This window comes from Peromyscus leucopus, chromosome X (assembly GCF_004664715.2).
Source record: "Peromyscus leucopus breed LL Stock chromosome X, UCI_PerLeu_2.1, whole genome shotgun sequence".
NCBI lineage: Eukaryota > Metazoa > Chordata > Mammalia > Rodentia > Cricetidae > Peromyscus > Peromyscus leucopus.
In genome coordinates, this window is record NC_051083.1 from 34,428,483 (window position 1) to 34,453,339 (window position 24,857).

The window sequence follows — 24,857 nt, forward strand, 5'->3', positions numbered from 1 at the left end:
GTCATTAAGACTGATGTTTTCAACAAGCATTATTTAACTAAGCTGGAAGTTAGCAATAGAGGAAAAACAACATTCCTTGTACTAGGAGTCTCACTCTGAGGTCCAAGGACAGAATTCCTGGAGGTTGTAGCTGATATATGTAAGTTTCCACCCCCTCAGGAAAAAGTATCACTGCCTCCCCCACCCCTACTTCCTGAGATTCTTGGCAGAAGTATCAATGGCTTATGATCCAGCCCATTTTTCAGAGGTAAGGTGGGAGACTAGAACATGGTCGCCTCACTGGCAAAACTGCAAAGGACAGGCTCCCTCCCAGCTCCTCACAATGTGAGGGATCTTGAGGTCACAATGGGCTCTCCCAGGTCTGCTTGGTAAGAAGATCCTGGAAGGCTCATTTCTATAGCTTTTGGCAATTCCTTTCCTTGTCATATCCCACATCTCCCCACAACACTCTTTTTCTTTTTTCTTTTCTTTTCTTTCTTTTTTTTTTTTTTTTTGATTTTTCGAGACAGGGTTTGTCTGTGTAGTTTTGGCACCTGTCCTGGATCTCGCTCTGTCGCCCAGGCTGGCCTTGAACTCACAGAGATCTCTACCTGGCTCTGCCTCCCAAGTGCTGGGGTTAAAGGTGTGCACCACCACCACCTGGCTCCTGCAACACTCCTTAAAATCTTTCCTATGTCTTCTACAGGGCCTGTTCCTTAGGGAGCCAACTGCCTTGCTTCAGCCCCTCCTATGAACTTTGTATGGGATAAAATTCAGTCTTCATGACTTCCCATGTCTTTTATGCCCTGGCTGTTTATGGCCTTACTACCTGCTTTCCTCCAACCTCCCAAACACACATATTGAACTTTAAATAATTAACCGTGTATATATAGTTCCCAGAACATACCATGATCTTTCCTGCTTCCATAACTTTGTACCTGCAATTCCTTCTGTGATCATTTTCTTCCACTTAGATTAACTTCAAAGTTTGGCTCCATTCATACCTTGTCCAAAAATTTCCTAAACTCCTCTGAGGTAGAATAGATAACCCTACTGTGACACATACAGCATTTAGAGGTCCTAACACCTATCTCTCCTATTTGTAGCTACTGCTAATACCTGTGTGTTTAATGGAATAAGCTTTGAATACCACCATGGATGGTTTATTTGTGGTCCCATCGCTGACCCCAGAACCTGACACAAAATAAGACTACAGGGTCTCTTAAATGGTCAGAAAACTGCTGCCCTGATAAAATGTTTGTGATGTAATACTAAGTCAAAATAGCAGTGTGTAACTGCAAAACTATACATTGAGGATAATTTCAGTACTTAAAAAGCACACATATATGCGTATAAAAAAGATAAACATCAAAAATAGACTAAATATTAGAAGTGCTCATTTCTATTTGGCAAAATTACAAATGCCTTATGTTTTAAAAATTCTCTTTGCAAAACATATCCAATAAAGAAATACAGGTTGAAAAATCCCTAAAATGAAAATCTGAAATGCTCCAAAATCTGAAGCCTTCTGAGAACCAACATGAAGAAAAATTCTACACCTGACCATATAAGACAAGTCACAGTCAAAAAACAGGCACATTAAAATACTGTATAAAATTTCCTTCTGTATATGAATGAAAGAACATAAATGAATTTCATGTTTAGTTATGGGGCCCTTCTACCCACAGTAGCTGATTATATATATGCAGGTACTCCAAATAATCTAAGATCTGAATCATTTCTGGTCACAAGCATTTCCAGTAAGTAACACTCCGACTGTAGTATCTAGAATACATCAAGAACTCTTAACATGTTACTATATTTTATTATTTTGTGTAGATGAGCCAAATCACACACGTGGAGGTCAAAGGAAAATATGTACGTCTCAGGATGTCAAGTTTGGTAAAAGTACCTTTACTCATTGAACCCTCTCACTGGCCTGGAGAATAGTAAAGAACTCTTTTTATCCAGGTGTGGTATCATGCCTTTAATCGCAGCACTTAGGAAGCAAAGTAGATTGGTCTCTATGAGTTTGAGGCCAGCATGAGTTACATAGTGAGTTCTAGGCCAGCCAGGACTTCATAGTGAGACCCTGTCTCAAAACAAAAACAACCCTCCCAACTATTATACCTCAGCAATAAAGACTTTGATTACAAAAAATGGGCAAAGGATTTGAAGAAAAATTTCTCCACATAAGACATATAAATGGCCAAAAAGCCTACGAAAAAATTTCATCATTAATCATTAGGGAAATGCAAATCAAAACCACAGTGAGATGCTATCTTATATTCACTAAAATAGAAAGGCTACAATAAAAAGACAGAATACTTGAGTGTTCCTAACAGCACTACTTATAAAAGGCAAACGGTAGAAAACCCACAAATATCCATTAAAAAACAAACAACCAGGTAAATACAATATGGTATATCCAAAGACTATTCCAGCCTTAAAATGAAGTTTTTAAGGAAAGAAACATTGACATAAAACATGACATGAATGAAACTTAAGCATTATGAAAGTGAAATAAGCCATAAAATACGATTTTTTTCTATAATTCTTACAGCCCATTTTCTATCCTGCAGCTATAGTAATCCTTTTAAAATTTAAGAGATTATGTCTTTTCCTTAGTTAGAACCTTAAATGTTTCTAATTTCATTCACTGTAAAATAATCTTCTTGTCCTTCAAAGTGCTTCATGATTAGGCCTCATCTACTAACTTTTAACCTTTTGTATGCCTTGTATACTTTTACATATCTCTAAGTTTATGTAGGTGCAGGCACACATGTGCTACAGGGCATATATGAGAGTCAGATGATGACTTAGGGTATCATTCTTCACCTTCCACCTTGCTGGGAACCAGGTCTCTTGTTTGTTCACTGTTGCTTTCAGGTTAGTCCACAAGCCTCCAGGTACCTGGCCTCTGTCTCCTGTCTCCCAGTAGGAGCATAATAGGATTATTCTGAGGACCTAAATCTAGGTAAGCCTTGTTCAGCAAGTGCTTTGCCCACTGAGCCATCTCCCCAGTCTCCCTCTCCTCTTTCTACTTTACTGTAACTCTACCAGACATAATTCTAGTCTTTAGCCAGGAAGAAACATGTTTTTGCCTTAACATCTTTGCATCTGGTTCCCTGTTTTGAAGTATTACACTCTTAGGTATGATGTAGCTGGCTGACTCCTTCAATCGATTCATATGCCCACTAAAATTGTAAAACCGTATCACACAAGTCACTCTTCCTGCTGAATTTCCATTTCTTCCTTAGTTTTTAACCTACCATTCCACTGACATTTTTTTTCTCCTACCATTAAAGTTCCAAGTGCCAAGAAGTCAAGAGCTTTGTGTCCCCAATACATAGAAATGTCACTTAACAACAAGGAAATTATTTATCTCCTGTATATGAAAAGACCTTTATGAAGTTCACCCTAGTTTAGTATAAACCATCTTTCCCCATAAGTTCCCTAGAGAAAAATAAGGTTTTGATAGTTTCATGTACTTTTGAAGTTCACTGATATAATTTTTAAGCTTCATATTTACACATAGCCCAGACCTATATAACACATCTCAATTACATTGTAGAGGACTTAGTAACTCTGGTTAGAAGAAGGAGAAATCATGTGTCAGAAGACTTGGAAGACATAGTAAGACCTGGAGACATCAAGGTAAGATATTGGTCATACTGAGGACCCAACAAGAACAGCAAGGTCGTGTACATTGTATGGAATGCCAAAGAATTAAGCTTGCTGGCAAAGGATCCCAAGACATTAAGGAACAGTAATCCAGATAGAGATGCCTTACAGCTAAAGTATCATCGGCCCAGTCCACTGCTCTATAAAGTCTTTACGCACTCAACAAATAAGGCAATGAAATATAGTGAAGAAACACAGATAACCTTCACATAACTTACATGTTAATTGAGATTCCGTAGGAGGAAATCACTAAATCCTATGGTTTTTTTTTTTTTTTTTTTTTTTTTTTTTTTTTTTTTTTTTTTTGGTTTTTCAAGACAGGGCTTCTCTATGTAGCTTTGTGCCTTTCCTGGAACTCACTCTGTAGACCAGGCTGGCCTGGAACTCACAGAGATCCGCCTGGCTCTGCCACCCGAGTGCTGGGATTAAAAGTGTGTGCCACTGCCACCCAGCCAATCCTATGATTTAAGACATTATGCTTTATCTGAATTTCTCTAGAAACATATTGGAATTTACTTAAGTAAAAATGAAACCAAACTTCATCGGGCAAACTTCATTTCTAGGATAAAAGGATAAATTTTACTTTAATAAGGAAATTGAACTGAGTCAAAGATGAGCAATTCTACATCATTTAAAAATTATAAATTTCATGTTTATTTGGACTGTGTGTTTGTATAGGTGTATATATTCATGTGTAAATGTGTGCATGCCCCTGCTATGATACACATGTGCAGGTCAGAGAACTACATGTGGGATTCAGCTTTTTTCTTCCACATGGGTTCCAGAGCCTTGACAACAGGGCACCTTTACACACTGAGCAATCTCCCTAGATCTGGTATCATTTAAAAAAGTAAAAGCAAAAAAAAAACAAAAAAAAAAACAAAAAAAACCACAAAGAACTCCACAGGTATGGACAACTGAACCTCTCATGCATTGCTGGTAGAGTGTAAAATGATGTAGTCATTTTGGAAAACAGTTTGGCAATAACCACCTAACTCCTCAATTCTACATGTGGGTATATAGTTAATAAAAATGAAGACATGACCACACAAAAACTTGCACACAAAATGTTCACAACACTATTTATTCACAATAACCAAAAAGTGGAAACAAATCAAAAGTCCATCAACTGATAAATGGATAAACAACATGTAACACATCCATACAATGGAGCATTATTTAGCCATAAAAGAAATCTTTGTGTTATAGCATGGATAAACTTTTAATACATGCTACATAAAATAAGAAGTCACAAAAAGCCAAACATTATATTACTGCATGTATATGAAATGTTGAGAATAGCCAATCCACAGACTATGTAACAGTGGTTGCCAGGGAAGGGAAAAAAATGATGGGTGGGGTTCCATAGCTGGGTACACTGTTTCTTTCTGGAGTGACAAAATATTTTTGAGATAAGTGGTTCTTATACAACTCGGTGAATATAATAAAAACAACTCAATCACTTACTTATAAAGGGTGAATTTTATGGCAAAGAATACTGAAATTTTTAAAAAATTCTCATGTTTCATGCTACAACATTGTCCTCAAAGCTAACATTAACAAGCTTAACACTAGCCAGCTACATTTTACTTAATCCTGATCACCAGTATGCGGTAAGCACAGTTCTCACTCCTATTTCACAGATGAGGAAACAGAGGCTAGGTAGCCTACCCCAAATCATTTACAAAGCAAGGATTCTTAGAGCTGGGCACTGAACCCAAGTAGAATGCCAGCATTCAAGCTCTAATCATCTCAAAGGGTAAAGATATACCCAGGAGCATTTATGATATAGATATCATCATAAATGTTTAATAAATCTATTTCTTGGTACACTGTGTTTCTAAAGCTTTTTCAGCCAAGAAAAACACAATAGACAGCTTGTTACTTGAAACACAGTAATACCATGTGTTAAGCATATCATATTATGAAAATGGTGACTTTTGCCCAACAAAGGACAAAATTTTTATATATTCCAATTGTTTTATATGCCAAACCACATAGTTTCACTATCTTTTAATCAGTCCCAAACTTACTATCACAATCAAGTCCAGTTAAAACAAGCTCCACATATTTTGACTAAGGCTAGTTAGTTTTGGAGTTCATTTAAAAATCTAGTCAAATATTTAAATGTTTTAAGAATTGATACTAAGGATTATGGAAAAACAATTAGCACTATCTCTTTCTATTCATATCCCTGCTTCTGAAGAGATTCAAATTGATTAAGGACTCTTGCCCAAACTAGAAATTATCTCATTCAATTACTCCTCAGAATCATATGGGGTCACATAGTTGCCATAGGTTCCACCAGTTCTCAGAACTAGAGGTAGACTGGGGCCAATTTAGATGACTAAAGACCCCTGCAAAGAGGTGTGAGGTTGAATACAAAAACGTGATATGATGATGATGATCTCTTTGCTATACATGGCATAACTTAAGACACCAGTGACTTAATAGTATAGCACCCCTGAAGAATAACCTGGTCTTATCATTATAGTATGGAGAGATTCCTAAAGATTGATGAAATTTGTTGACAGTTTGGAAATGGGCAGAGTCAATGGGATTCAAATTGAGGTCTCCCTCTGCTGTTCTTTTTTCTTTTTTGGTCTTGTTTTGTTTCTGAGACAGGATTGCCTCTGCCTCCAGAGCGCTAGGATTGATGGTGTGCCCCACCACTCCTGGCTGCTTCCACCTCTTCTATTACACATGCCTACTTCATAGATCCAAGAAGAGTTCCCAAAGAGAATTGTACTGACCTCAAAATTTTGTAGTCATTCAAACTAAGTCAGAATCTAAGGGTCCACACCTATTAAGAGTTTCAATCTGCTTGAGCTGAACAGTCTATAAAGTCCTGGCTCCTGCTAATACTCAAACAGCTATTATACTCTTCTCTAGAATTACAAAGACCTCAAATATTCACCCACTCCACTGTTTTTGATGTTTAAATCAAACTTTGTGATAACCAATGAACAACTGAAATATTTTAATAAACATAAAATGGATCTGAAGACTCAAATCCCTAGACTAACATTAATCACACAAAAATGTAAAAACTGCTGAAACCAAAAGCTCCCTGATAGCAGGCTATTTTTCATTTACTGATTACCTCTCTGTAGGACTAGCCATGTGAAAAATGTTCTCATCTTCATTCTGTAACCGCTCTTTTCTCCTCCTTTCAATGTCATGTCGTAGGTCATTTGGATCTATTACTTTGACCAGAGTCTGAGGGATTTTGACAGAATACAAACCGTTCACATTACTGTTAGTTGCACAGAGACCATTTCTAACAAGAACCTTAATTAAAAGACCCTAATTATTTTATACTCATCCTGCTAATGGTATTATAAACTAATATAGTTTGAGACACAATTGATGTTAGAAAAGTTCAAATGACGTTAGAAAAGTTCTTAATATTGAACCAGGAATCCTACTTCTGGGATTCTATTCAAAAGAAAAGGCTGCCTCTTTAAAACTATTTAAAACAACAAAAAGGAAACAACTTAAATGTAAAAATAATTTAAAGGGAAGAAAAGAGATCCAGTAAGTTATGGTAAATAAATCAAATCAAAACAAATGGTTATAGCCATTAAAATTAATAAATGATATATGGAATATGGAAAACATTTACTGAAAAAAATTCAAAATTTAAAAACTCCAATTGTAAAAGGCCATGGGGGGAATTTAGAACTTTTACATAAAAGAGATATTGTGGATTATGAAAAAAGCATATTGAATTGCATCTGATAGACTGTTAAAATGTACCATGTTATACAACAGGAATTATGGATTTTTTAAGACTTAAAATTTTCTGTAATTTGACTACAAAGATAGTTAGAAATTTTCTCAAAGTATCATTCAATAAAGTAAGCTATCTGTATTAATAAAAACTTTGTAAGTAAAAAATTACTTATACAGTCTATCAAAAATACATTAAAATCTCTTCACTACAGAAACAGTCTCAAAGGAAAAATTAACAATTCATTTAGAATTTGACATGCTTTTAAAGATTTGTCTTACAACCTGGTTAGTCATGACAGTCTTCCTAATCAGTAAAGTAAGAGAAGGTGGGAAGGGGAGGTGTTGGGTAGGAGTCACATACATGACAATGGAGAAATTTAGTATTATTTTCATTATTTTGCTAGTTTATATTCCACAGAATCATTCTTAAATTCTACAGCAAACAGCAGGGCATCACCAAATGCTACAGGTTCCTTTGCATTTCTTTCACATACAATTAAAAATTTTTCCATGTGCCAGATTTGAAAAAAATGGTTACCAATCGTATTTTCTATAAGCTTTACACTGAAGAGTCTGGGGATGAGTATTAAATGTAATTATTTTTTAAAAAAAAATTGAGACAGGGTTTCTCTGTGTAACAGCCCTGGCTGTCCTGGAATTAGCTTTGTAGACCAGGTTGGCCTCGAACTCAAGAGATCCACCTGCCTCTGCCTCCCAAATGTTTGGCATTAAAGGTGGGCCATGACCGCCCTTAAATGTGATTTTTAAATCAACTTTTCGAAGTTGTTATCCTTAATAATCTCAAAGAAAATTTTTGTCTTTTTTTGGTATTTTAACTCCATCCTGGACTGCAATCAGTCACTTGGAGACTACACCTTTTCAATTTTAGATTCCTAGATATCAGCCTTTCTTCATACACTTTTAACTCCTTTCTGGACCCTATCACAAACCCTTTTCCTGCTACTATATCAATATAATTGTATTCACTTACCTTATCTGGTTCGTATACCATAGTCTGTTTATTCTGAAGATCAGCCAAAGACAAATCTATTCTCCTAAAATAATAAAAGCAAATAATTAGATAATTATGCTAATTATCGTATGCACTGATACCTTGATTGTTTTATTACAGAATAGAATTTGGAATAAAAACAGTAGGTCTTGAAGAAAGCAAAAGAAGCCTACTGTTGGCAGGTTTTCAATTATTTTGTTAGTTTGTTTTTTTTCTAATGAAGCCCTGGCTGTTCTGAAACTTATTGCCTTCAACTCAGAGATCTGCCTCCCTCTGTCTCCCAAGTATTGGGATTAATGTCATATGCCACCATGCTAGGTTTTCACCTGTATGGCGACCTACTAGGTCATACATATCCTATGAACCACACTATAGGGAAGTTTTGGTGCTTCTCTAATTACTAGAAACTGTGACCTCAAACTGTATTTTGGTGATACACAACATTATAACATTGATTCAATTTAGTATTCCAGTTATGCTGAGACAAATGCCAGCAGAAGGCATTCTTTCTTCCTCAGACCACAAAACAATCATTTGTGATCACTTAAAGTAACTGATTTCAGCCGGGCGGTGGTGGCGCATGTCTTTAATCCCAGCACTCGGGAGGCAAAGCCAGGCGGATCTCTGTGAGTTCGAGGCCAGCCTGGGCTACCAAGTGAGCTCCAGGAAAGGCGCAAAGCTACGCAGAGAAACCCTGTCTCGAAAATCAAAAAAAAAAAAAAAAAAAAAGTAACTGATTTCAATGGCTTAACCAATCTTCCAATGTTAACTTCAGTAGGCAACTAATATAGACACAGCAGAATCAAAGGTAGGTAAATATTTTAAAAGTCCCAACGTTCAAACAGTGTTAGTCAATGACGTTAATGCAACCTACTTCATCGATGTGTACTGGTCCAGTAACTACTTACACTGATCTTGTTTTTTTATGTACAAAGTACACCCCTAGAGTCTATACCACACCCAGGAACACAAGCTTAGAAAGCTGGACCTTTCCCAGTCTATTCTGAGGTTTATTTTCATGAGGTAAATGGAAAGACAGTAATTAATCATTACCTGTGAAATTCTGGATCTGAATTCAAATTCATTTGATTGACATCTGCACCATGTCTGTTATGTATTCTTGAGAAACGCTCATTTAAAGTAACATCAGATGCTGCAAAACAACTTGCTGGAAAAGGAAACAAATAGCTCCATGTCAACGTGAAACTGACTGCCATTAAAACGATTCTATACAGCTCAAGATCAAGAAGGGGCCAAATTGTTCTCCTTTGAAAAGAAACAGGACCCAAACTTCATTTGCATATTAACTTGTACTGCTCAGATGCTTTTCTAAACCCAAACAAGAGTTTTAAAAAACTTGACTTATGAACTGAAAGATTTTCTTCCTATCTGCCATGTTTGCTTTCTTGAATAGAAGAATGACACTGTCAAAGTGAGAATCATTCTCCATTGGAAGAGCACACTCTATCCAGAATGTAAGAAAGACACTCTACAGTTCAACAACAGTGAAAATTATATCAACTAACAATTTAACCAAAATAATCTCTGAACAAATGCTGAATGTTCTGTTTAAATACCATAGGGTGCCTTCCAACATCATTTCACTTTTACATTAACTTCAATTCATAGACATTCTAAAATTAGCTATGCTGCAAGCTCTTAATAGTACAGAAAGGAGAATACACTTAATTGGTCCCAATGTTATGCAAGCAATCTTCTCTCCTAATTCACTAGTCTTGTTCTAAAACACTCTCTTCTGTAAAATACTACCATACTTTCTGAAAACTATACTTTCTTTGGGAAAAAGGGTTGGAGCTGAGAGTATGAACTGTTCCCGACAAACTGTATACTTTATTTTTTATTCATATTTTCTCAAGTTTGGGGGGATCAAACTCAGGGTCTTGCACAGTCTCAGAAAACTGCTTTAATACTGAACTAAACCCTCAGCCCCAAACTACCTCGTTCAAAATATACACACCTTCACTTAAAGGATAGCAGATAAAATAGTTTTTAAAAGTATTATTTATGTGTATTGAGTGTTTTGCCTGTATGTATGTGCACCATGTATATGACTTGTGTGCAGAGTCCAAAAGAAGACTAGAACTGGAGTTAAAGAAGTCTGTAAGCAGCCACGTGGGTGCTGGGAACCTGCAGCCTCTTTAAGAGCAGCTAGTACTCTTAACTGCTGAGATATCTCTTCAGCCCAATAATTATTTTAAAAATATGTGTCATGAAGGTAAAGAATAAAGCAAATAAAATTTTGACAGTCTTGAAAATCTGTTGTTTAGAATATCTACAATTTATGCAGCACTACTAGGGAAAGTTGTTTTACATCACTGCTTTTCTAATTAGTGAAAAATTATCAAAAGCAAAACTTTACTGCAAATCTTTAAAGCCCTAATGAACTCTTTGATGTCACAAAGAATGAAATCTTCCACTGATCACACAGCAACAAGCTTATGGCACAAAGTCCTAGGAAGGCCCTGGGGGAGGGTTGTGATATCATAAAATAACCTAACTTCTAGATTATCTGGGATTTATATGTGTTTTGTTGCTTCTTCCTCCTTTGTTAGGCTCTCAATATGCCTGTTGTTTGGATCAGGCTGATCTTTTACTAACTAATGAGTTGTACTCCACTAGTACTTGAAGCAGAAAGTTATTGAAAATACATAAAAAAACAACTAGGCTTGAATGAATGTCTGGTACTCTTTCCAAAAGATTTCCTAACTTAGACCTACTTAAAATGGAATATTAATTACAATTAAACTACATCAAAGATATTTATACCTTGTAAAAGTTGGTACATTATTTTTGTGCTAGATATAATGTTCGGTAAACTATACCAACCTTTAACTTCATGGATTAGTGCTATAATTTCCTGAGCAAATTCTTCTGTAGGTTTGTTTTCAGGATTCTGAGGTGAGTCAAGATGCTGAAATACTGGATGAAAACTGTCATTTTTCTTGCCAACAGCAACCAAATCATGTGATAGCTGTCTTTCTGCAGAATATCCAGAAGTAGACCTAAAATAATTTGAGATGTTTAATTAAATTTGAAACTGTTTAGCTAAGGATGGAATTTGTTAAAAATTAAGATACCTTAACATTAAAAATATTTTTATTTATTCTGTCATAACTTAGGCACTAAATTACATGCTATAAAACTAAGCATGAGTGGAAGATAAGTATAGATAAATGGTCCTAAACTCTTTTCAAATAATAAATCTACGTGAATTTTTCCTTCAAACACATGGCATTAAAGTCACCTAATATACAAGAAATAATCAGACTATTTTTCTACTTCAATATTGTCAAAATATTGTAAACAACCACTTTGAACCACTACCATATTTTCCATACTTTAAAAGTTGTTATCAAACCTAAAAACTTGGCTTTACAAAAATTCTCTCTCACTGTAAGTAAGGAGAACCTTAGAATTGTGTTTTGAAACTAAATTTATTAAGATATTAACTGTGGGCCATCAGGATGGCTCACCAGGTAAAAGAACCTGCCATGCAAGCCTGATGACCTGAGTTTGATCCCTAGAACTCATGGTAGAAGGAAAGAAACAACTCCCCAAAATTGTCCTCTGCCTGCCATGTGCATACCTGCCATGGTCATACCTGCCATGGCACATGTGTGCCAGTATTCACACATCATGCATGCACATGTGCGTGCGTGCATACATGCGCGCGCGCGCACACACACACACACACACACACACACACACACACACACACACACACACATTATAGCCTCATTTCCTCTATCTTGGAGAATAATCTAGTCAGTTAAATTTAGTCATGTTGCAACCACAGTAAGAATCACATCAAGTCATCTGTCTCCTGGGATCCCACACAGACATAAGGATTTAAGCTCCATTTCTTCTTTCAAAACCTAACTTTTATCTTTTATATAGGACCTGCTAAGATCCCTTCCTGCTAAAAGATTCTATGAATGTCAAAAGCAACAAAAAACAGCCTGAGAAGCTGCATAAAGAATAGATGCTGGCCTGTGGTGGTGGCACACGCCTTTAATCCCAGCACTTGGGAGGCGGAGGCAGAGGCAGACTGATTTCTGTGAGATTGAGGTCAGCCTGGTCTACAAAGAGTGTTTTAGGACAGCCAGAGCTACATAGTGGGACCTAGTCTCAAAACAAACAAACAAAAAGAATAGAAGCTGAACTCTCTTTAGCCTATGCCTGGATTTAAAAAAAATCTGGCAGTATAAAAACACCTAACTTCATAAAGAGAAACAAGTCCCTGAAATGCCCTAAATCCAAGAATTATCTGCAGATAAGATATAGGAACCAGAAGACACTAGATCACCACCTATTACTAAACTACAGAATTTGTCTTCATTACAGGACTTTGGGGGAAAATCTTGGTACTCTCGTGAACACTCAATGTACTCTAACCAACAGTACAAATCCCATCTTGAAGCAGCAAATTAAAGTGGAAAAAAAATCAATTAATAAACACTTAGAAGTTAATACCTAAATGTGTCCATCTTGTTCATGTCTACTTGAACAGTAAGTGATTTTTTCTTGACAAATGAGTAGCGTTTCTCTTCATGTTTTGGGCTTGCATCAAGTTGCTTACTAGAAGAGGTACTCTCTTTTCTGCAATCATTTATTTTTTTCTTCCATGTGTCATTGCAAGGCCCCAAATCAGCTTCTGTTATATTTGTATTAGTATAGGAAACGCAGTCTTTCTTGTAGAGTTGAAAAGGCCCATTGACTTGCTCATTCTCATTCTCTCTTCCTCTTGTAGCACTGAAACAATCTGACTCTCTATTTCCAGGAACTTTTAGAGAACTGTATTTTCTGTCTTCTGCCTTCAAGTACTTCGGAAATCTCCCATCGGGGAAGTCCTGCTCGCTGTCTGAGAGCTTATGATGTTTGTGACGGTAATCATAAGATACTCTGGTTGCTGAACTTATCTCTGGGTATTCTCTCTCGGTGTATCTGTAGCTTTGTGATCCGAAGCTCCACTCTTCATTCTTTTCTTGGAAAGGTACAAAAGAATGCTCAGGCTTCCACTTTGGGATTCTGGTTGGCTCTCTATTTTCATACCTTGCCACATCCGTAGGTCTTTTTGATGTGTAGCCATACTTTCTGAAATCATGATCCTCTGGGTACCTGTGTTGACATAAAGAAGTTTATATTGACAATACACAGCAGTAAACATTTCAATGTGTAGAATATTGAGCAGTCTGGCCTTAAAATGCAGCATGCAATGACAAGATAACCTATAGGACCTAATGCCAACTCATAAAGGCACATAAAGAGTAACATCTTTTAAAAACATTCTCACTTTAGCTGGGCATGGTGGCATATAACTTTAATCCAAGCACCCTGGAGGTAAAGGCATATCTCTGAGTTCAAGATTAGCCTGGTCTACAGAATGAGTTCCAGGACAGCGATGGCTACACAGGGAAACCCTGTCTCCAACCAAAAAAGAAAAGAAAAAAAGAGAAGAGAAAAGAAAAACACATTCTAGTTATCAGTATGAATTATCTGAAAAAGAAATATTCTTCTCTTTTGAGACAAAAAAAAAGGTGATCATAGTCAACATAAAAGTAACAGACTCTTTTACTTGAGGCCTTATGCCAAACTCCCCAGGCTTAGTGATTCCCTGTACCTCTTCTGAAAATGGTTCCTCGCATCAAAGTCTTCTGAGCCTCTTCTGGGTGACTGAGGGTAGCTTTCTTCTTGGACCCTTTGGTGTCTTGATTCATCTTCATGCCACGTCTCTTCAAATCTACAGGAATCTACCAGTGCCATCTGAGATGGCTTCCCTCCCCTCCCACTTCCTCTAACTCTGTGCTCATCTGGAATATACCTTCCTTGCATTTTGGGGGGATAACAATCTCTTTCGTGCTCTGTGTAGGTTGATGCACTTTCTGAGTATGTGAGCATATACTGAGATCTTCTATCATCATCCCCTCTTCCAGGGAAATATTCTTGGTGAGGCTTATATGTGTCAAATTTTTCTACAGACTTTACATTTGGTGAAGGTGATCTATTTTCATAAGACCGATAATATGGCTTCACACGAGGGGGAATCCTTGGTTTATTCTGTCCATGTTTCTCATCGTCCATTCTCCAAGGAAATGATCTTTTTGAATCATTTCTATATTCAGGGTCATAGTGCCCATGGAAATGTCTTTCCTCATAGTATTCAAAATTTCTAGATTGTGGTGACAAAGACCTATGTAAACAAGCACAGAAAAGTTTAGTTCACTTTAAGACATTTAACTGTTTTTAGTGTAACCTACCTAAAATACTGACCTTTCCTAGAATTCCACTAACATACTCAAGGTAAATATAGAAATCTGTTACAGATGTACCTGTAATTTATACATTGGGTTGAGGAGATCTAATGATTCTTTTGTCCCACCTGACAACCATACTCTCTTCATCCAAACTAATATATTCAATGAGCACATTCAACTGGGTTAAACATACCTGTCATATTGGAGGGGGACCAGACCAGGTATATAATACAATCTTTTTTGAGAGACTACTGATAGCAAAGTTCTAACAAAAGTAGATGTAGCAACTCCAAAAAGCCAATGAGGAAAAGCTTACATCAAGTTCAATAGCCAAGTGAGAAGCAAGCATGAATGAAATAAGAACAAACATGTCAAAGAGTATCAAGAAAACTGAGTGTGACCTCTGAAATTGCATTTTAAGACAATAATGCTACAATCCAAACTCACATCCAGAAATATTTTATTATACTTTTTCCAACTGACTGTTCTCTCCCTCCAGGTTGTACCAAAGTAAGAAGCTTATCAGGTAGCATGGGCAGAAAAGAGAAGACATCAATCTCTACTTTTCCTCCATATATTAGGTTCCTTTTTTGTTGTGTTTTTAAGAAAAAACCCGAGTCCCACTCTATAACCCAAGCTGGCCCAACTGGTACTGTCTCTGATGACAAAGGTGACCCTATACTTAAAACAATCTTTCTGTCTCTGCCCCCAGTATGCTGGGAATACAAGAGTAGACTACTATGCCTACCCCTCCATAAATACTTCTAGCATAAACTGCTTTTCTTTCTAAAATCTCTGCCCTATCAATTGAAAGATGTGTTATTTAAATAGCTTGGAACTCTAGTCAAAGTGTATTGTAACACAGTTATAGTATATCTTCTCTGTATCTATCTTTCCTGGTACCTTGACACTGGCAGCCTGTAGATTTGTATTTCCACTGAGAAGACTCCCATATTCATGGAAAATACTGTAGGTCACTCAGCCTTAAAGATAAGGAAGGGGTTGGGCACAGTGTCTCATACCTCTAATCCCTGCACTTGGGAGGCACAGGCAGGCAGATCTCTGAGTTTGAAGCTAGTCTAGTCTATATACTAAGTACTAGGTCAGCCAGTGAAACTCTGTCTCAAAACAAGCAAGCCAAAAAAAAAAAGATAAGGAAAGAACAAGATAAAGCTCATCTTTGCACCTGAGAACCTTTACCCCATGTGACCTGTCCAATTTCTCATCATCTCCTTTAGGGCTTAATGTCTCCAAAGCAGTAAGAAAGGTGTGCCCTGGAAATTTTTTTTATTTACTTGCTCTAAGAAGCTTCTAAATAAGCCGGGCAGTGGTGGTGGTGGTGGTGGTGCATGCCTTTAATCCCAGTACTCAGGAGGCAGAGGCAGGCAGATCTCTGTGAGTTTGAGGCCAACCTGGGCTACGGAGTGAGTTCCAGGAAAGGCGCAAAGCTACACTGAGAAACCCTGTCTCAAAAAACAAACAAACAAACAAAAAGGAAGAATCTTCTAAATAATTGGGGAAAATCATGAATGAATCTCTTTCTTTTCAATGACAAATCTGTGTCTTTACACAAGAAAGGAAGCACATCTATCTTCTTCAGTACCCATTAGGACATTTACAGTGGATCTGGCAATACTATCTTCCAGAGTCACCAAGCTAGACATACTGGCAAATACTACTTATCAGAAGCAGAAACTCTGGCTATACCACATCACAGGAAGAGAAGCAACTAGAGCCTCTGAGGAATTCCTGGGCACTTTTATCTCTTTTCACTGCTTAGGAGAGAACCTGGCAGTCAGAGGCAGATGTCTTCCAGACTGGATGACACACTCAAGATTTAACTTTAGCCCTTAATTCACATTTAAATCTATTCTGAGATCATACTTTATATCTTACTGTATAGTACTCACTTCTGGAAAAAGTTGTTATAATGGTTAGCATTTCTAATTCTCGTAAAGGGGCAAAAGTGACCCAAAGAGTCTATTAGGAGACAACTGTCTAGTCTCTAGAGTTTTGCATGCCTTATGAGTAGAGGCACTGACAACTTTGGTTCCCCAGGAAACAGCCTTGCAAATAGAGATAAGGTCTCCCTTAGGGATAGAGGGCTTATTTGTTTGCTGCCTATGATAATAAGATAGTACTTACTACAAGTGACTCAAGTTCCTCAGTTGTGTCATAACCCCAGAACCTGTGACTGTTTTGCACCATCTACCTAGCCAGCCACTCTGAAGCCTTCAGGGGATCTTAGAGGGTAGAGAGACTGTCTCTGACATGGGAGTGGCCTTGTAGCAAACTAGCATGTTGGCTTGCAAGTATGACCAAAATGTCAAACCCTTTATAGTTCTTAAAAAAAAAAAAAAAAAAAAAAACCCGGAGGAGGAATTAGAAAATCAGGCACTAAGCTTGGCAGAGTCCCTGTGCCCATTACCAAAGTCTCACTAAAAGACGAATAAAATAAAATGACCTCTGTGCTATCTTCCATGTTATAGTTATTTGTCTTTACATTCTCTTTTCTTTTTGAAATTTCTCCCAAATACAACATGATTTTGTGACATTTATAAAATGAAAACCGATTACATAAATATAATGACCGATGATTCACCATATTATTGGAGCAAGCACAATGGCCAAGCTATATTAACATAAAAATCATGGTTCATCTGGAATGTGCATAACAATGGTCCTTTTCGTCAGTCCGGAAAACTTACTGGCTGCAAAGCAGAATTATTCTGTCCCTACAAATGCAGACTGCTAGCTGGGTGTTGGTGGCGCACGCCTTTAATCCCAGCACTTGGGAGGCAGAGCCAGGCGGATCTCTGAGTTTGAGGCCAGCCTGGGCTACCAAGTGAGCTCCAGGAAAGGCACAAAGCTACACAGAGAAACCCTGTCTCGAAAAACCAAAAAAAAAAAAAAATGCAGACTGCTTTGCCCAAGTCAGAAGCTCAGCACTTTCCCCACTCTATCAGAATTCCTATTGTGTTACTCTCCCCAGCCACTGTGTGCTTGCTAAGGCCACAGAAGGTGGCATACTTGCATCTGTAGTTCCAGAACTTGGCTGTAGGTGATGTACAATAAGTAAACTGGTTGAATTATTCCAATCTAGTCATGTGTACTATAGTACTGATACTACCTATCAGAAAAAAAAATTAGGTAAACTATAATTGAGCTATTCAAAACCACTATTCTGCCAAGAAGATAGGAAATCTGACTAAATTTCTTGAAACATATTATGAAAAATTAAATGAAACCTACACTGAAGAGTTGTAAACCTTGTTAGCTTAAAAAATGTAACCTTCTCAAAATCATTTCTCATTCTGGTTGTGGTCACTGCATTCCTTTCTATTACAGATTAATTCTAGCTGCCAGCCCCAATTAAATACATTCATCAGCTCCCTGAATCCAGAAATACTGATCAATTGGCTATTGTGAACAGCCAGTCCAGGGAGGTTATTAAAATTGAAGCTTGAGCAGAAATGGTGATTTCCAAATCCAAGTTAACTGTGTAAAACATGCAACTCCTCACCTTTTCTTCCACCTGGGGGATCTGGATCTTGACCGTGCCATCTTTAGCATATGAGCCACCAGATCAACTTTTTACACTGCAAAGAAATAAAAGCATTAGCAAATTTGTTGTTAAAAAAAAGTCTGCAGTATGCTCTCGTGAATGCAAAGAGAAAGCTGCTTAATTCTTCCATGCATCTATTTCCCGATCTGCAAAACAGGAATAAGAGCACCCACCTTAGTAAAATACTGTCAAGATAAAATGAATTCAATCAAGGATCAGCAAATGTTTTCTATAAAGGACTACACTGAAACTATTGCAGACTTTGTACAGCATAAGGTCTGAATCAAGTCTATTAATTCTGTCTTATTAAAACAATCCTGTGGTGGTATTGTGTTCCCCAAAATACTGAGCACCCTAATAAACTTATCTGGGGTCAGAGAACAGGACAGCCACAATATTAAACATAGAGGATAGGCAGTGGTAGCACACACCTTTAATCGCAGCATTCCAGAGGCAGAAATCCATCTGGATCTCTGTGAGTTCAAGACCACATTGGAAACAGCCAGGCATGGTGACACACGCCTTTAATCCCAAGAAGTGAGACTTTAATCCCAGGGAGTGATGGCAAAAACAGAAAGATATATGAGGTGTGGAGACCAGAAACTACAAGCATTTGGCTGGTTAAGCATGTGGCTGGTTAAACTTTCAGGCTTTGGAGCAGCACAGTTGAGCTGAGACCCATTTGGATGAGGACTCAGAAGCTTCCAGTCTGAGGAAACAGGATCAGCTGAGGAACTGGCAAGGTGAGGTAGCTGTGGCTTGTTCTGCTTCTCTGATCTTCCAGCATTCACCCCAATAACTGGCCTCAAGTTTGATTTTATTAATAAGACCTTTTAAAATTCCTGCTACACAATCCCTTAAGCCGGGCAGTGGCAGTGCATGCCTTTAATACCAGTACTCAGCAGGCAGAGGCACATGGATCACTGTAAATTTCAGGCCAGCCTGCTGGGTCTACAGAGTGAGTTCCAGGACAGCCAGGGCTACACAGAGAAATTCTGGCTCAAAAAACTAAAACCAAAACCAAACAACCCCTTAAAATATAAAAACAGAGCTGGGCATGGTAACATAATCCCAGACTTAGGAAGCTAAGACACGAGGATCATGAATTTGAAGCAGCCTGGGCTACATACCAAATTTAAGGACAGCTTGGGTTACACAGCAAGACCCTGCTTCAAAAACAAAGTAAAAGATACACATCAGCTTTCAAAGCCTTGGCAAAATAAAAGAATGTAAAACACTTCATTAATATATTTGAATACTGAGCATATGTTAAAATGATTATTTTTGGTATGTTGGGTTAAATATATTATTAAAACACTTTTATAATTTACAAACAGTGAAGGGGAAGACTTACTTTACAATTTAAGTAAAACATAGCTCTCTGAACAGATGAAGATAGGTTTCTTCTGCATCCCAGAATTTAATCAATATTTATATGTATAATTTAGCTATAATTTGGCTTAAAAGGGTTTATTGGGAAATGTTATCATTTTTACTATTTTCTACAGAGAAAATATTTTACTGTTTAAAATATCCCTGGACTTTTGAATTATAACCTGTTTTTATGTTCAAGCTATCTGTGTATTATTTTTTGAATGTTTTTACATTCAAAAAAAGGACAAGTACTATGGAATTGTATTGCACAAAATACATAGAATATACAAATTCATAGAGACAGAAAGATTAGATGTTATCTCAAGATGGAGAAGAAAGGAATATAGAGCAATGATTTCTTTTTTTTTTTTTTTAAAGATTTATTTATTTATTTTGTATACAGCATGTATGACCAGAAGAGGGCACCGGATCTCATTACAGAGAGCAATGATTTCTTAAGTACAGAATCTCTGTTTTGTGAGATGGTAAAGTCCCACTAATGAACAGTAGTATAAGGATATAATATCATGAATGTAATAAATCAATACAAGTAATGCAATTAATGAATATCATAAATATAATTATTGAATGAATACTGCAAATGTAATCAATGAATACCACAAATGTAATTAATATCTTGAGTGTAGTTAATATCATGAGTGTAATTTAAAAAAAGTTTTTATAATGTAAAAAAAAAATGACAGGAGGTAGAGGCAGAGGTAAACAGATCAGTTCAAGAGCACCCTACACTACATACCAAATTTAAGGACAGTCTGCGGTGTGCATGAGACTCTGTCACACACAAAAAATAATGTTCAGTTTGCTAAAACTAGGTGTGGTGGTACATGCTTTTAATGTCAGCACTTGGGGGAGGCAGAGGCAGGCAGATCTCTGTGAGTTCAGGACCAGCCTGGTCTACAGTTAGTTCCAGGACAGCCAAGGCTATTAGGCTGTTACAAAGAGAAACCCTGTCTGGAGAAAACACACACACACACACACACACACACACACACACACACACACACACACACACACACACACACACACCAGTGACCAAAAGCAACTTGGGAGAGGAAAGAGTTTATTTACGCTTACAGGTTTCGGTCCACTGAGGGAACCCAGAGCTGGGGCTGAAGCAGGAACCTGGAAGCAGGAACAGAAGAATAGACCATCATGTGGCTCTGGCTTGCTCCCAGGCTCATACTCAGATAGATTTTCCCTGTTCTAGTTGCTCCCAGGCTCATAATCAGATAGATTTTCCCTGTTCTGGTTTCCTTCCATTCTTATTTCTAGAGATATGGTCTCACAACACTGCCCTAGCTGTCCTAGAACTTACTATGTAGACCATGCTGACCTCAAACTTACAGAGATTAACTTGCCTCTGCCCCCTAAATAGTGGGATTAAACACATTCAGTGTGTTTGTCAATTTTTAGACTCGTTTTTGTCTGTAATTTTAGGCCACTTCCTTTTGAGATATGTACAAACCTCTAGTTTTGCTACATACCAACACTAAAAAATAAAACAGCATACTCACAAAACAAAACAAAAAACGGAAAAAACTACTCTGGCCTGGTAACATCTTAGCACCTGTGAAACCCCTGTCATGTTAACATTTTATGCTTTAAATCTAAAGCATGTATTATCTATTCTGACGTCCTACAATTCCTTTTCTGCAGTAGTTTCAAGGCAACTTCATCTGAGTAGTGGAGGTACTAAGTCTTCCACTCTCTACTGCTACCACTACTTATCTGCTCACCTTTTCTGGTTTGTAGGACTTTCAACTCTTTTGTCTTCTGGTCAGGGACCCAACCAGTATTGCTGTGGAATAATCCTTCTGTACACTGTAAATTATGCTGTGGTTGGTTTAATAAAGAACCTGACAGGCCAATAGCTAGACAGAATTAGGTTAGGCGGGAAACCCAGACTAAGGACACTGGGAAGAAGAAGGGCAGAGGCAGAGGAGTGAGTCACTAGGCAGACACAGCGGGATCACATGGAGATGCTAGAGGAACAAGACATGATAGAGGACAAGTAAAGCCACAAACCATGTGGCAATACATAGATTAATAGAAATGGGTGATTTAAATTGCAAGAGATAGTTAGTAATAAGCCTGAGCATTTATAATTTATATTAAGTCTCCTTGTCAGTTATTTGGGAACTGGCAGGTGGGAAAGAAGTCCACCTACACAGTATTTAATGTATGACTTGGGTACAAATCCATTCTTGAGTGAAAGAGCTTTCCTAGAAGGACATCACCTTAAAACACTAATCCAAATCCCCTCACCCTACACCATGTCCTGAGGCATTTTACCCCCTACCCACCCACCTCCGCCAGCCTCAATAAAGGAAGAAGACCCTGTTGAGGTGAACTGATTGTGGATTAACACTGAAGATATTTAATTTTGTTTGTTAGCAAGATTTAAAAATCAACTTCATTTTTGTGTGTTATGGATGAGGAGGTACACTCACAATGATTTTTTTTTTAGGAGTGTGTGTGCCAGGGGCTGACTTCCTCACTTCAGGTATTTTCCTCTCTCTCTTTCTGCAGTAAGGTTTCTTATTGCCCTGGAGCATACATACCTTTTTAGCTAGACTAACTAGCCATCAAGCTGCTAGAATTGCAGTCTTGGTTCCCTTCCCTTCCCATTTCTGGATTTCCCAATATGTACCACTATGCCTGGCTTTTACATAGAGGCTAAGGATCTGAACTCAAGTCTTAATAAGCAAGCACTTTACTACAGGCTTATTTAGTAGATCTTCAGATCCAAAACACAGTTTCTCCCCCAGATACTGCCTTACAACCTTTCACTTACAGCCTGCACTCTTCTTGCCTCCCATCTCTGCCATTATGTATAACCCTAACCCCTTGTTTGGTCTCCACCACTGCCCAGCATTATTTCACTTCTTTGACTGGTGATGAAGACATAAGAATTGTCAGGCTCTCAGCCACTTGCTGATGCTTCTCGTAAAATTTTGTGATTTTTATATGGGCAGGTGGAATTGCTAGGGGGTTATCTTTAAGCCATTCCTGGACTAGACCTAGGCATCCAGTTGGATTTTCCTCCTCTTCTTCATGTTTAGTAAGACACCTAGTATCTTTTTGTGATCACCAACTACATCAAGAGGGAAACCTTTGCACCTTAGTTCAAACTCTACAGCGTAGGGCATAAAAGGCTTTCTCAAAGCATGGCTTTCAAACTGCCCTAAGGTGGGCACCTTCATATTCAACTATATTCCTTAGAACCCTTATCTAGAAATTATAAAGGGGTACAGAATTAACGGGATGCCTAATTTGGGGGAATATACTCTAGTCTTGGTTCTCTCATCAGAGATCACAAAAAGTACAGAGGATAACCAAAGCTCTACAGGGCCCTCATCCCAGTTACAGCAAAGAGACAGAAACAGAGATCTGAACAAAGGTATGAGCATGTACTTTCAGGAAAGTAAATAAAAAAAAAAACATAGAAAGGGGTTGGGAAGCTAGCTCCATGGGATGCACTTGAAATCTAGTGCCAAGGAAGTAGAGATAGTGAGGTTGCTAAACTACTTGGCACAGGCCAGGCCAATGAGAAACTACCTAAAGAACAAATGAGGCTGGGGAAGAATGGCTAAAAATTGCTTGCTGAGCAGCCAGAAATACTTGTGGTTCAAATCCCCAGTACCTGTGTAAAATCCAGGCATGGCTGTGTAAGTCTGTAATCTCAGCACTGGGGACCAGAGACAGAAAGATCTCAGGGGTTTGCTAACCAGTGTAGCTGAAATGACAACCTCCCAGTTCAATGAGAGATTCTGTCACACACACACAAAAATAAGGTAAAGCGACTGAGAAAACCACCCCAACATCAACCTCTGGCCTCAAAAGCCCCCCCCCCCACACTTGTATACAATACACACATATACACAATGGATGGTGCCTGAGGAGAGACACTCAGGCTGTCCTCTGGCCTACACATGCACACGTAGATACACATACAAAATAAAGAATATTTTGGGGTAAAAGATTTTATAGCAGGGCATAGTGGTGCACACCTTTATTCTCTGCTCTTTGGAGGCAGAGGCAGAGTTCAAGGCCAGTCTGGTCTAAATAGTGAGTTCCAGGACATCCAGAGCTACACAGTGAGACCCTGTCTTGGAAAAAAAAAGGAAAAGATTTTATATGGTAAACAAAATTTTGTCCTAGGTTGAAAAAAAAGGACCATTTTGTTTTTTCCCAAAACAGAAAAGGAAAAACAAAATCAAAACACTTCAGAATATCACAAAAGGTCCAAGTTAGTTGGAAAAGGCTTTCTAGGGTAGTTCTAGGGTAGTAACGCTAGATCAGAGTCTTTCAGTCTCCAGACCTATGACTTGGTGGTGAAAAGAACTACAGCACTGCATGTGAAGGGCGGTTGGCCTCTTGCTTTGATCAGAAAAAGTCCTTGAACCATGGCATCAAATGAGCTGATAGAACACTTTGCTCAGTTTGGCTATACATTAAAGTGCACTATAGTTTTTGACAGAAATAGACTTTCACAGAGGTATAGGTTGGGTTCAATTTTCTTCATGAGAACTTCAGAATGTACTGCAGGAAAATCATATTATTGATGGAATAAAGCTCCATGTTTAAGCTCAGAGACCTAGGATTTTGCAAAGGGATATAACAGCTGACAAAGATTTCTGACATGATTAAAGTACTATCCAATTAAATGAACATAACTGAGAAAAAGGAAAAGTTTTCTTCAGGATAAAATTTAAAGATGGTATGTGTACAATTCAAGGTTGTTAAAGTTCTCAAAGTCAGGGAGCTGGAGAGATGGCTTAGTGGTTAAGAGCACTGTCTGCTCTTCCAAAGGAGCTGGGTTCAATTTCCAACACTCACATGGATGCTCACAACTCTAGAGGATCAGACACCCTCTTCTGCCTTCATCCAGCACTGCACACAAGTGGTACAGACAGACAGACAGACAGACAGACACACACACACACACACACACACACACACACACACACACACACAAACACACACACACAGGCAAAATACCCATACACGTAAATATAAATAATAGCTTGGAGGTGGTGGCACACCCCTCTAAACCGAGCACTCAGGAGGCAGAGGCACTCGAATCTCTTTGAGTTTGAGGCCTGCCTCCTCTATAGAGCAAGTTCCAGGACAGCCAAGGCTACACGGAGAAACCTGTCTGGAAAAACAAACATAAAACAAACTTAAAATTTTCTAAGTTAAAATTCTTAAG

The 24,857-nt window shown here is 37.9% G+C and overlaps 1 protein-coding gene across 3 annotated transcripts in view; it reads right to left on the bottom strand.

Annotated features, from left to right (window-relative positions):
• Bclaf3 (BCLAF1 and THRAP3 family member 3) overlaps positions 1 to 24,857 on the bottom strand; it is a 67,933-nt gene that overhangs the window by 28,853 nt on the left and 14,223 nt on the right. For all 3 annotated transcript variants that reach the window (XM_028873238.2, XM_037199405.1, XM_028873239.2), the window contains exons 2-8: positions 18,209 to 18,284; positions 14,052 to 14,621; positions 12,905 to 13,549; positions 11,258 to 11,433; positions 9,464 to 9,578; positions 8,390 to 8,453; positions 6,767 to 6,882 (exon numbers count right to left, since the gene is read on the bottom strand). In XM_028873238.2, the coding sequence (XP_028729071.1) occupies positions 6,767 to 6,882; positions 8,390 to 8,453; positions 9,464 to 9,578; positions 11,258 to 11,433; positions 12,905 to 13,549; positions 14,052 to 14,621; positions 18,209 to 18,258 (1,736 nt within the window). In that variant the 5' untranslated portion in view covers positions 18,259 to 18,284. The remainder of the gene's footprint in view (positions 1 to 6,766; positions 6,883 to 8,389; positions 8,454 to 9,463; positions 9,579 to 11,257; positions 11,434 to 12,904; positions 13,550 to 14,051; positions 14,622 to 18,208; positions 18,285 to 24,857) is intronic.